This window comes from Pelophylax lessonae (assembly GCF_965119305.1).
Source record: "Pelophylax lessonae genome assembly, chromosome: 5".
Lineage (NCBI taxonomy): Eukaryota > Metazoa > Chordata > Amphibia > Anura > Ranidae > Pelophylax > Pelophylax lessonae.
Genome location: NC_138772.1, coordinates 53,301,357 through 53,314,141, shown reverse-complemented (window position 1 = coordinate 53,314,141; position 12,785 = coordinate 53,301,357). Strand labels below are relative to the sequence as shown.

The following is a 12,785-nucleotide window of genomic DNA, read 5'->3' as shown; positions in this document are numbered from 1 at the left end:
ATGCGGTGCCCAGGAACCACTCATGGCTTTTCTGCCCTCTTCAGGTCTGATCTTTCACCTCTTGGCACCGAGCGTACGCAAATATGTGGCCTCTTCGGCGATGGGCTTTGACGCAGAAAGGCTGCGTATTTGCATACCTAAAAGGGAACAAACCTGTCCCGAGAGCGCGCGCCCTGCTCACTCCCGGCATTGTTACCAGTGCCTAACGGAAAGCTCCCAATCACAAGTAGTAACTTTCCGATCATGTGACCACCAATCACAGTGGTCAATTGATCATTAACTCTGCCTTGCCTCCTGGCATCGGAACCACCTTTAAAGAGACAGGTGGCATCGGCATTAAGAGGTTAAAGTGATTTGTAAAGTGTTGTTGTGTTTTTTTTTTTTTTTTTTTTTTTTTTTTTTATAATAACCTACATGTTATACTTCCTTCCTCTGTGCAGTTGGTTTTGCACAGAGCAGTCCAGATCCTCCTCTTCCATGGTCCCTCTTTGGCTCTTCTGGCCCCTCCCTCCTGTTGAGCCCCCACTGCAAGCAGCTTGCTATGGGTGCTCCCGAGCCGAGTCACCGCTCCTTGTGTCCATTCAGACACAGAGCCGAGGCCTAGCCCCGCCCCCTCTCTCTCCTGATTGCCTGAATGATTTTGATTGACAGAAGCGTGCTGCTGTCTCATCCAATGAGGAGGGGACTCCCAGGTAGCTTAGACACTCCTGCAACATTGCTGGATAAAGGTGGGCTCAGGTAAGTGTTACGGGGTCTGCTGCACACAGAAGGCTTTTTATCTTCATCCATAGAATGCATGCCGATTAAAATAAAACCTTCTGCCTTTTCATTCTATTTAATTCTAAACAGCGAAGTTCGCCGGCCTAGGGCATGACCACACAACACCATAGCTATTAGCTGCACAGTGTTGTGGCCTGAATACCACAGAAAAGAAGGTCTTTGCAACACTGCAAGAACTTGCATGTTTTTTAACGGGTATACCCTTAGCCGTTAAAGAGGAAGTAAACCCGCTTAAAAAAAAATGTGAAAAAAAAGACAAAGGCATAATGAGCTAGTATGCATCGCATACTAGCTCATTATGAAATACTTACCTAAAAACAAAGCCCCCTCAGTGCCGACAGGATGGCCGACATGTTAGGCCGTCCTGCTTCCTGGATCTCGTCCTCCGGCCATCTGATTGGCCGGGGTCGCGATTACATCACTCCCGCGCATGCGTGCGGGAGCCGCCGTTCACGGCACTGGGATCTGTAGGAACGGCACGGGTGGCCCGTTCCTTCAGAGCGCAAGGCGCTGATGATGTCATCGGCTGCATGCAATGTAAATATCTCCTAAACGGTGCAAGTTTAGGAGATTTTATTCATAGCACCTATAGGTAAGCCTTAATGTAGGCTTACCTATAGGTGAATGTAAACAAAGTGGGTTTACAACCTCAGAAGAGGGGTATAACCTCAAAATGCGTAACTTCCTGCAATGAACGGTGCAGTGTTGCGTTGATCTTCCTTTGTGGTATTCAGGCCTTCAAAGTGCAAAGAGACCTTATTGCATGATCTGCTGCATGCTTGTGTGTTCACAGCCTTTGTGAGTATTGATGTCCACTTTATTAATAACTGGGGCTTTGTGGTGATGCACTGGGCCTGGGCGCCCTTTTTTTCTGTTTCTCTTCAGTTGGCTATAATTGACTTTGGGGATAAGTGCAGTCTCTGTAGCAGTAGAAGGAGTTGCACCCTCGAGCTGCTAAGAAACTACAAGTCCTAGAATATCTTATTAGTTGGTAAAGCAAGAAGTTCCCCAAGAACAAGAGTTGCAGAAGGAGAATTACAGAGTTGGGTTATTTTTTTTTTTTTTTGGTATTCATAAACACATTGCAAGAAATTAATTGTTCTTCCTTCAGTCACTGTGTATTTTCCAGGCCTTGCCTGAGAACAAATAACTTTAATTTCCTATTTTTATTCTAGGGTCTCAAAAGTCCACAAGACAGCGTCCATGATCTCAGTCCAGTTGAAAACTTTAGACTTCCGTCCAAGGTATGATACGTTTTTCTGTGTTGTCATGTCATATACTCAGGGCTTTTTTTCCTCAGAGAATAGGTGTAGGAACTCCCCCTTTTTTTGGTCAATACTTGTCTATGCCCCCTACCCACCTCCGAGCACCGTTTTTTGATTCAACCCCCCCCCCCCCCCATTACCTCTTAGTGCCACCCCCTTTACAGAATACAGAGCCAGGTATCATTTTGTGGTGCAAAGTAATTTGTATGGAATTTGGCAATGATAGCAAGAAAAGCAGTAAAATGGATCCCCTGCATCCAATAAACCCTCCTCAGCAACTACAGATTGCCCAGCAGCCAGCATCAACAGACCCTTTCCTCAACAGCAGGTCCTATCCGGTAACAATTGACTCCCCAGCATCATAAGAACCCAACCAGCAAACCAGCAACAATTGACCTCCCCAGAAACAATAAACAACCATGCAAAAATAGATCCCCTCCAGCAACAGTAGATACCCCAGCAGCCAGTATCAATAGACCCTCCAGCACACCCCAGCCCCCTTTGCCATTAAATACAGTACCATTCAGTACTGAAGGTGCCGGAACTGCGTTCCCCTGCATTCCCGCTGAAAAAAAGCCCTGCATGTACTGTGTATAGCATAACTTGAAATGATCAAAAATGACAGGCAGACCGCCATCATAGTTATTCTTGACTATTGAAAGTACAGTAGGTGTATCTCATAGTCTACAATAATAATGACCCACAGTGCAGTGGCGATGGACAGAGCAGGGTTGCCAACCGTTATTAAATTTGCTGACAGTTTGTAACAAAAATCTGTTTTTTTTTTCTTAAACTGTCTATAAATATCAGGGGCTAATCCTATATCATGCTGTGTTGAATTTTTAAGAAAAAACCAGGCAAATTACTTGTTATGGGTATTGTTGGTGTTTCCGTATTGTGTTTACACTGTTGAAATATCTATTGTCTTAGTTTTTCATGGGAGTTCTGTTGTTAATTTTCAGGTTGTCAGTAAAAAATGTTCTCCGTCAGTAAATCGTGTTTTGTCAGTAAAAAATGCTGCTGGAGGTTGGCAACACTGACTGGCAGTGGGTCAGACTATTATTCCTTATTGCTAGGCACTGGTGAAACGACTGACTTGCAGGTTGGTCAAGAAGGCATAGAGGTCTGGTCTGAGGTCTGTGTATACTTGGTATTTTTGATCAAAAGCAGTACCAGTTAGACCAGCTAGTCTCAACGAGGGTGCCTCCAGGGGCTACTTAGGGGTTCCTTTGAGCTGTGGCTGATTGACCTCCCTTCTCAATGTAAGGAGCTTTCATCCCACTGACCACCAATGTAAGCACCATTCTTTTCACTGAGTACCAATGTAAGGCGCATTCTTCCCAGTGACCCCCCCCCCCCCCACCCGATGTAAGGGGCATTCTTCCCACTGGCCTACAATGTATGAGATTTTCTTCCCACTGACCATCAATGTAAGGGGCATTCTTCCCACTGACCATCAATGTAAGGGGCATTCTTCCCACTGACCATCAATGTAAGGGGCATTCTTCCCACTGACCAATGTAAGGGGCATTCTTCCCACTGACCACCAATGTAAGGGGCATTCTTCCCACTGACCACCAATGTAAGGGGCATTTTTCCCACTGATCACCAATGTAAGGGGTATTCTTCCCACTGACCACCAATGTAAGGGGCATTCTTCCCACTGAGCTATGACGGGAGGAGAGAGCGTTGCAACTGCTGAGATCATCTGTGGCGACAAGTGTAGGGCCCAGAAGGGCGAAGCTTGCTCCTATATCACTAGGGGGCGCTCATCCCAATGGCTGGTCCATCCTAGAGAGAGGAGGAGCGGGTGGAGTTGTGAAAACTATCATAAGTGTTTAGCACAGTCTTCAAAATTGAACTAATCCTTAAGTGATTGTGTCCTGAGAGCGCCAGGGCTTAAAATCATTTCTTTATTTTTATTTTTTTCACACCCTATATCACGTGTCAAACACAAGCTCGGCTTGGATGATGGTCTGCCAGGCCATGTAATAAGGCCTTCACACCCAGAGCTTTTTTCAGCTTGAAGGTGAGAGACTCCATTCTGCCACCTCCTTATCTCGCTCTCTGCTTTCCACTCACTACTGTCACTTGTAAACACAGAAGCCTTCTATATCTCCAAGGACAGCTTTCCTCGGTGGCTCCCTAATCCCTCCCTGCCCAGCACTCAGTGGGGAGTCAGGGGACATAGGAGATGTAGGTGCAATGTGGTCATAGGTGAAATGGGGCATGACTTGTTAGGCTGTGCTGTGATTTCCATCTGTGCCCAGCCCACAGATGCTAACCAATGATCTTGCCACAAGTGAGAGAAGAGGAGTGGGGAGGTACTAGAGCCGGGCCAGGAATTTCTTCAAGAGGTGCGAGAAAGCTTTGGGGGGGGGGGGGGGGAGTTGTGTGCAGGGGTGGGGGGAGAGTGGTGCAGAGGTCAGAGCTGACAAGGGGTGGAAGTGAGATGTTGACAGACTGTGAAAGAGAGCCGGTCGCACCCCTGTGCCCCCCCCCGCGCGCCGTGCATAGTGCACCCCTGTGCCCCGCCCGCGCGCCGTGCATAGTGCACCCCTGTGCCCCGCCCGCGCGCCGTGCATAGTGCACCCCTGTGCCCCGCCCGCGCGCCGTGCATAGTGCACCCCCTGAGCCCCCCCCCCCGCGCGCCGTGCATAGTGCACCCCTGAGCCCCCTCGCGTGCCGTGCATAGCGCACCCCTGAGCCTATCAGCTTTGTAGACCTTTGAACAAGTCCCATATTCTCCCCCTTCCATTCAAGTTTATATAAAAGCTTTAGTCGCTGTTGGCTCCGCATAACGATTCTGGCAGAGCTTCAAGTCTTTGAGAGTAAGTAGTATTTTCTGTCTCGTACTAGCAGGCAGTCATAATTACTATCTGTCACGCGGATGCCATCATACGATATGCAAATTCCATCTGCCGGCATGCCTGGGGAAAACAAAGTAAATGCAGTGCAGTTAATTAATTTAACCAGAGTCGTGTGTTTTTTTTTTTTCCTCCTGTGCAATGAGAATGTGATTGCTGTGAACTAGTCTTTGAATTCTGTATCCGCCTGCAGTAAACAGAGGTAGTACTTCAGTATTTGAGATATGTCATTTTTATTTTATTAGCTTATTGGTTTCATATGAAAACCGCAAACATTGATTGTTTTAATTAGAGTGGACTTCTGATTTGTGGGGCTGTTTTTAGAAGAGATAAAGTCATTAAAAGAGAAATCTTACCAAATCTTTTTCTCTTTCGTTCATTGACGGACACAGCTCCTAATCTTCTTGACCATTGGGTTATACTGCCCCTTACAGGAGTAGGACACTAGGGAGTATAAGAACTGGACTACGCCTATGGGCAGTCCCTGTAGGTATGCTCCCCCTCTCTGCTATAGGTGATCAAGGTTTTAAGGGGATCGCTTGTTTGGAGCTACCCAGGATGACCTCATTACGAGTCTCACAGGGGGGAAGAGCACCTTTCTGTCTCAGGCTAGTAAGGGTAAGGCACCTCGTCTCAGATATGGTCTGTCCTTCTTGTAGAGCAGCACGATTCTGGATAAAAAGAGAATCACGATTCTGAAGATTATCTGATTCTTGGCGTAACATCATCTTTTACATTATGCAAAAAAAATTGGGCTAACTTTACTGTTTAGTTTTTTTAAATTCATTAAAGTGTATTTTTTCCCAAAAAACTGCTTTTGAAATACTTTGGCGCAAATACAGTGTGACATAAAAGATTGCAACCATTGCCATTTTATTCTCTAGGGCTAAAAAAAAAAAAAGTGTTGTGTGTGTGTGTATATGTATATGTATGTATGTATGTATATGTATGTATATGTGTATATATATATATATATATATATATATATATATATATATATATATATATATATATAAAATAATATAATGTTTGGGGGTTCTAAGTAATGTTCTTGGAAAAAATACTGATAACTTGTAAGCAACAAGTGGCAGAAAAAGGCTTAGTCTTTAAGAGGTAAAGCTTCCCTCACTTGCAGATGGAAGTTCATTCCTTTTGATCTAAAAGAACGAAACGATACATTCATTGTAAAAGCATTGTGTTTGTAGTTATCTAGCAGCCTTAACAATGTTGATAAACATTTGCCGGAGGCATTTTTTTTTTTTTAAAACGATTAATCGTGCAGCTCTACCTTCTCAGCTCCTCAGGATCGCCTGACAAGGGTTCGAAGCCTTTTAAGACCTCTTTGGGAAGATCCAAGCAACCTTGGTCTGGCAAGCACAAAGCGGGTTTTTCCAGACCTGCAGACAAAGCGCCTTGTGCATGAAGGTGCGCCCTAACTTGTGCCTGGGGTGGGGGGACGTCTTCACTGGTTTCCGGGCCCGTGGATGAACTTGGTGCAAGACAAGTAGGCCCACAAAGTGATACGGTGCTACAAGATCGAGATTCGTTCCTACCCTCCGGAAAGGTTCTTTCCTTCAATTGTGCGTCGGTCCCTGGACCGATTGCAAGCCCTCTTTGGGGGTGGTGCAAGACCTGTTGCTTCAAGAGGTGATTGTTCGAGTTTCAACTTTGGGACGTTTTCAGGGGTTTTATTCAAACCTGTTCACAGTCCCAAAGAAAGAAAGCAAGGTACGTCCAAATCTGGATCTCAAGACCCTGAACTGCTTTGTGCGGGTACAGAAGTTCAGAATGGAGTCTATTCGCACGGTGGTGGCATCCCTGCATCAGGGGGATTTCCTTGCCTCTATTGACATCAAGGACGCTTACTTACACATTCCAATATGTGTCTGTCACCAACGATTCCTCCGCTTTGCCATGGGAGAGGAGCATTATCAGTTTGTGGCATTACCCTTTGGTCCCGCCTCTGCTCCTCGGGTCTTCACAAAGGTGTTTGCCCCGGTGCTGGCATTGTTACGTCAGCGAGGGATCGCAGTGCTGGGCTACCTGGACGATCTTCTCTTGTGAGCAGAGTCTCCTACTTCTCTGATGGACAACGTGGACATCACTATACGGACCCTGAGGGAGTTTGCCTGGCTCCTAAATGATCATAAGTCTGCTATGGTTCCTTCCACGCAACTGGACTATCTGGGTCTGACTCTGGACTTGGCTCGACCAGAGTGTCCCTTCCTCTACTCCAGAAGTTACTTGCTGCGATTTATATCTTGCTGTCCAGCAGGTGGTCGTCCTTCTGGACTTGCATGCGGATGCTTGATCTGATGGTTTCTACCTTCGAGGCAGTCCCATCTGCAGAGTTTCATACGAGGTCCCTGCAAAAGGAGATCTTGGCCAAATGGGACAAGTGTCTGAAGTCTCTGGACAATCAAATCTGGCTGAGCCGAAAAAACAAAGGGTCTCTGATCTGGTGGCTTTGCTTTCCAGCTCTTCTCCAGGGCAAATCTTTTCTCCCCCTGTATTGGACAGTGGTTACCACGGATGCTAGTCTGTCCGGGTGGGGAGGTGCCCTGGGTCAGAACTCTGCTCAGGGAGTTTGGACACTGGAAGGGTCCAGACTCCTGATCAGTGTCTTGGAACTCTGAGCGATCAAGCTCTGAATCTCTGGACGGATTGCCTTCAGGGGTGGCTGGTGTGAGTCCAATTGGACAATGCCAAGGCCGTGGCTTATGTCAATCACCAGGGTGGAACAAGAAGTGTACTGGTATCTGTGGAGGTAGCCGGCATTCTTTGGTATGCAGAATCTTTCGTTCAGGCCCTCTCCACCGTACACATTCCAGGGGTGGAAAATTGGCAGGCAGATTATCTCGGCAGGTGTTGGACCAAGAGGAAGTGTTTCATCAGCTGTGTCTCTAATGGGGCACCCCCGAGGTGGATCTGTTGGCGTCTCGGTTCAACAGGAAGGTGCAAAGGTTTGTGGCACGGCGACGGGACCCGCTAGCGGACGCGACAGACGCGCTGGTGACCCCCTGGGGCTTGTATCGTCTTTTTTACGCCTTCCCTCCTCTCAAGCTTCTGCTGAGGCTCTTGAGCAGGATCGAGGCAGAAGCAATTCCAGTCATTCTAGTGGCTCCGGATTCTCTCGCCGGTCTTGTTACGCCGACCTTGTGAGGCTGGTCGCCGACGCCCCTTGGAGACTACCTCTCAGGGAGGATCTGTTGTCCCAAGGGCCAATGTTCCATCTTGCTTTACAGTCGCTGACTTTGACGGCTTAGCTATTGAAAGCCAGGTGCTAAATGCTAGAGGTTTGTCTGGGTCGGTGAGTCCTACACTACTGAAAGCTAGGAGGTCTACTTCTAGGAAGATCTACCATTGTACGTGCAAAGTGTACATTTTGTGATGTGAGTCACTTGGTAAAGTGACTCATGGTATGAGAGGGGGCGTATACCTCCTGGGACTGCCCATAGGCGTAGTCAAGTTCTTTTTTTGCCTAGTGTCCTACTCCTGTAGGGGGCAGTATAAGACGATCAGGAGCTGTGTCCTGCTTAAATGAACATTAGAGAAATGGATTTTATGTTAAGTCATAAATACCATATATTTTTTTTTTTTTTCCTTTGCCATACTGCTCTTGTGGGTCACAGGAGTGCACTTGTGCTCTTTTGGGTCCCTGAATTAGCTGACGGCAGACTAAAGTCCGCTGCCAGCTGACATAACTGAGCGGCTCCAAGCTCTGAAAGGATCCTGACCAACAATCGCAACTCTGTGCTGGGAGCAGATCAGGGGTCAGGCTGAGCACTGCTCCACCATTCACAGGAAGCCTTTCTTTCTTTTCTGAGATTGGCTGAGGTGGAGACCGTGATATCATCCATCCCCCCTCTCGACCTCAGAGGAAGTATTTATTCAGAAAACATAATGCTTCCTGTGAACATCCGATCAGCGTTCAGCTTGACTTCATTTTGTTCCAGGATCAGGACAGGATGTCCCTGTTCTGCTGCCGGTGTTCTGTCAGATCAGATAATGGAAGTGACGTTCTTACTGCACATGCGTCCCACTGCCCGCAGGTTTGCTAATCAGGAGGCGGCAGCGGACATCGTTACACCCAGCCAAGTTCTACATTTTAGACTCCTTTTATAGCAATAAAGTCTTTTGAAACCCTTGAGACTGTTTGGATGATTAGTTTTTGAAAGCCTGCAGTCAGAATGGCCGTCACCACCTTCTGACTGCAGGCTTTCAAAATTAAACATCAAAACTGTGTCACGGGTTTCAAAATACTGGATATAAGCATATATGCTAGCTTTATTGCTATGAGTCTGAAATTCAAGACCTGGCTGGGTGTAACAAGATGTCCGCTGCCTCCTTCTGACTGCAGGTGTTCTGTCGGATTAGCAAACCTGCAAGTGGTGGAACGCATGCCCAGTAAGAATTTTTGGTAAGTCAGCTGACAGAACGTCACTTCCGTTCCCTGATCTGACAGAACACCAGAACACAGCGATGTATACTGTATGTAGCTGAGGCTGGAGTTAGGCTTTAACAGCAAAATGTCAAGGCCTTGCAAATTCTCACTGGTGTCCTTGCAAGCGGACTTTTCCCCTCAATATCTTCTGACTGCACAGCAATCTGCTGAGGAGCATTTTTGAGTAAATTTAATATTCTGCTATTCCAGCCAATCCTGTTTATAGGGGATATTTTGGTCCCCAAATACCTTTTAGCTGTCCTTGCTTTTTACTCTTTTTAAATTTTAACAAATTTTGGTTTTGGACCTTTTTTTGACCTAGGAGTTAGATTTCTCAATTCCAGTGAACCTCCTTCTTCAAGGGGCCCCTGTTTATGATGAGCTGCCGATCAGGCTCAAGAAATAGCTTTTTTCCAACCTTTCGAAAATGTGTTTTACAGCAATGGGGTTGATTTACTAAAGAAAAATATAATGTGCACTGCAAGTACAGTTGCTCCAGACCTTAGTACATAAGGTAAAGCTTCACTTTGCAAAGAATAATACCCAATCACATGTGCAAGGGATAAAAAAAAAATAGCGTTTTAGCTTGCACATGATTGGATGATGGGAACCAGCAGAGCTTCCCCTCAGATCTAGAGCAACTGCACTTGGCAGTGCACACAACAAAACCAAAGAAAATTCCCAACTCAATTTGCCAGCCAATATGCTACCAACCAAATTATCCTGTCCTAAGAGTTTGCATTTAAAAACGGGTTTAGTTTGCACACATTTGCAAAGACATGCGTAAGCTGTGGAACCATTCCAAGGCACCCCAATATTTCTGTAGTCCTAACTCATGTACGTTTATGAGAGCCTCCATAGTAGAAGTACATGCATTCTCTATTGTTTTGCATGCGTCACTCTTCCATGTGCTCCTTGCTGTGAAGGCCAGTTATAGGTAGGTGAGGGCAGTGGCCAGTTGTTTGTTACTTGCAGTGCACAGTATATTTGCCTTTTATTAAATCAACCTCAATGTGTTCCACTGTTAAATCTATAAGAATCGTATAACAGAATCTATATGTTAGAAAAACCAACAAGTCCAGAAGTGGTTTAAACAGATATATCCACTTGTGGGATCCACTATTCAAAGGTTGCCTTCATCATCCACCGTGTGCCTCCACCATAATCCCACGCTTACCAGAAACTGAGACCCCATGTCAAAGGTCTATGATTGCTTGTCATGTCATCCAGTCAGATAATCCCCAATCTTTCACAGCAGGATAAACCATGAACCCACCGCTAGGCATCGAATGGTATGGAAATCCAACCTCGGGCATAAAAAAGAGAAGAGGAGAGCCTCCTGGTGTTTTATATTCTAGGGATCGCCCGATTATCGGCAATGCCAATATAGCGAGGGCCGATATGCACTTTCCCCGATATATCGGAATCGGCCCCTGAGGTTACTGATATTGCCGATATTTCGGGAAAGTGCTTGTACCGGGATGATGCGAGGCATCACCCCGGTACCAGCGTCCATAGCGGACGGTCGGCTGTCTTACAAGGAACGGGAGGGGACGTGCCCCCCCCTCCCCGCCACCTTCCGCGGCTCGCCTGGGTCTCCCGTCCCACCGGAAGACCCAGGCAACCAGCCTGCAAGGCCGCCGAAGACCCGTTTACTGCCGCATTTGGCTCTGATCGGGTCTCTATGTAAAAACCTGGAAGTGATGTCATGACATCACTTCCGGGTACTCTGCGCCAAATTAAAAAAAATGACCGTATTCAAAACAGCCAAACTTGGTGTTTTGAATGCTTTTAAGTGCAAAGGAAGGGTTTGGGGTCGATACCGATATTCAATAGCCAAAATATTGGTATCGGCTTTAAAAAAACCGATATCAGTCGATCACTAGTATATTCAGGCAATGATGATGTCATTGAGCCCATTTTGCTGCCTATAATCTGTGCAGCCAAAAGTTCTGGTGAGTGCATATGATTGGTAGTGGGACACAGATCAGAAAGCCCAGAAAGACTTATTTCACTGGGAGGTGTCAACACTCCTATGACCGGTCACTATCAAAGTTTTTGATATTATGAACTATTGTGTTTTTTCAATTTTTGTGTCAAAGTTTGCACTTTTTTTATAATAAATTTCACGGTTTGCACTTTCTGCACCTTTTCATCGCATTTTACAAGCAGCCTTTTTAAACCAGGGTGTCCTTAGGTTTCTAAAGGGGTGCCTTGGCAAAATGGCTAAAAATTGCCCAAAAATTGTATAGATGGATCAAGCCTGCCTTTTAGTTACACAGGCTTTCAGTGTGCACCATTATAACTGTCCAGCCACTGGCTTCCAATGATGTCATTGGCTGATCAGGGGAATGTCTGGTGCCTGCACAGCATCCTTGTATGCCCCTATTCATCAGCACTGGGGTCACATTAGCTGAGGGAGGGAGAAGAGAAACATTGGAAAACTAGTCAGTACCAGTGTGCAAAGCTGTATTTGCTTTGGAAGAATAAATCACGTGTAATGCTTGGTGACCTACATGTGTAGATGTTGCTGTGTTAGTTTAGTTCACTTTTTCACATTTTAGAATATGTTGCATGGAGATTGTGAATACTTTTAAAGGGTGCCTTGACTAAAAAAAGGTTGTGAAACGCACTGTTTTACAACAAAGGTTTGGACTTTAGTGCCATCACCTACCCCCCCCCCCTTTTTTTTTTATTATCTTCTGTTCTGACCGCTTTTATTAAGAGCTGGTCACCATACTTCCAAAAGTAGTGAGAAAGGCATAGAAAAAGGCCAATGCTGTGTGACCTGGCCGGCATGATGATGTCACCGCATGGCCCTGTCTGACTCGTTTCGTTCCAGTGAATGTCCTCGGAGGGTTGTCTGGCATCTTTGCACCGTCGATTGGTCACTGCTGTGGATAATAACCGTCCGTATTTCTGTTTCTGTGAGAGTTGTCTTAAGAGATTTCCCTCAGGTATAGAAGGTACATGGTGCTTCTAACTACCATCCCCATGGCTGTGAGTAGTCTAGTCTATGCATAGATCCTGATAAAAATTCTGATCCTTCCGGGTATGGGACAAATCAGCAACCCCATCTTCCTTGCCCACTACATGCTGCACCCCTTGCTTGCTTGTTGACCTCAGATTGTGACATTGGGTCTCTCTATGGCCAGTGGAAAGGTAACAGGATGAATCGTATCGGTGTCGGGGGAGCTCTGGTCATTCCTGGCATAGTGCCCCAATATTTGTAGGGTAACAGTGTTATGAGGAGTCGTTCAATGAAGGACATTTACCCCAATCAATTTGCATCTGTTCAGGTAAGCTTTACTGAGAATACTTGCGCAAGGACCACATCTCATACAGAGGGAGAGCATGTGATGCCTTATACATTTTTGATACATCCTTTTTATAGCCAGTTATTACATTATAGCCAATGGCGAGCATAGG

At 46.1% G+C, this 12,785-nt stretch overlaps 1 protein-coding gene across 1 annotated transcript in view; it reads left to right on the top strand.

Annotated features, from left to right (window-relative positions):
* VPS50 (VPS50 subunit of EARP/GARPII complex) overlaps nucleotides 1-12,785 on the top strand; it is a 428,941-nt gene that overhangs the window by 14,223 nt on the left and 401,933 nt on the right. Inside the window, exon 2 of the mRNA XM_082258038.1 lies at nucleotides 1,956-2,024. Coding sequence (XP_082114164.1) covers nucleotides 1,956-2,024 — 69 coding nt within the window. The remainder of the gene's footprint in view (nucleotides 1-1,955; nucleotides 2,025-12,785) is intronic.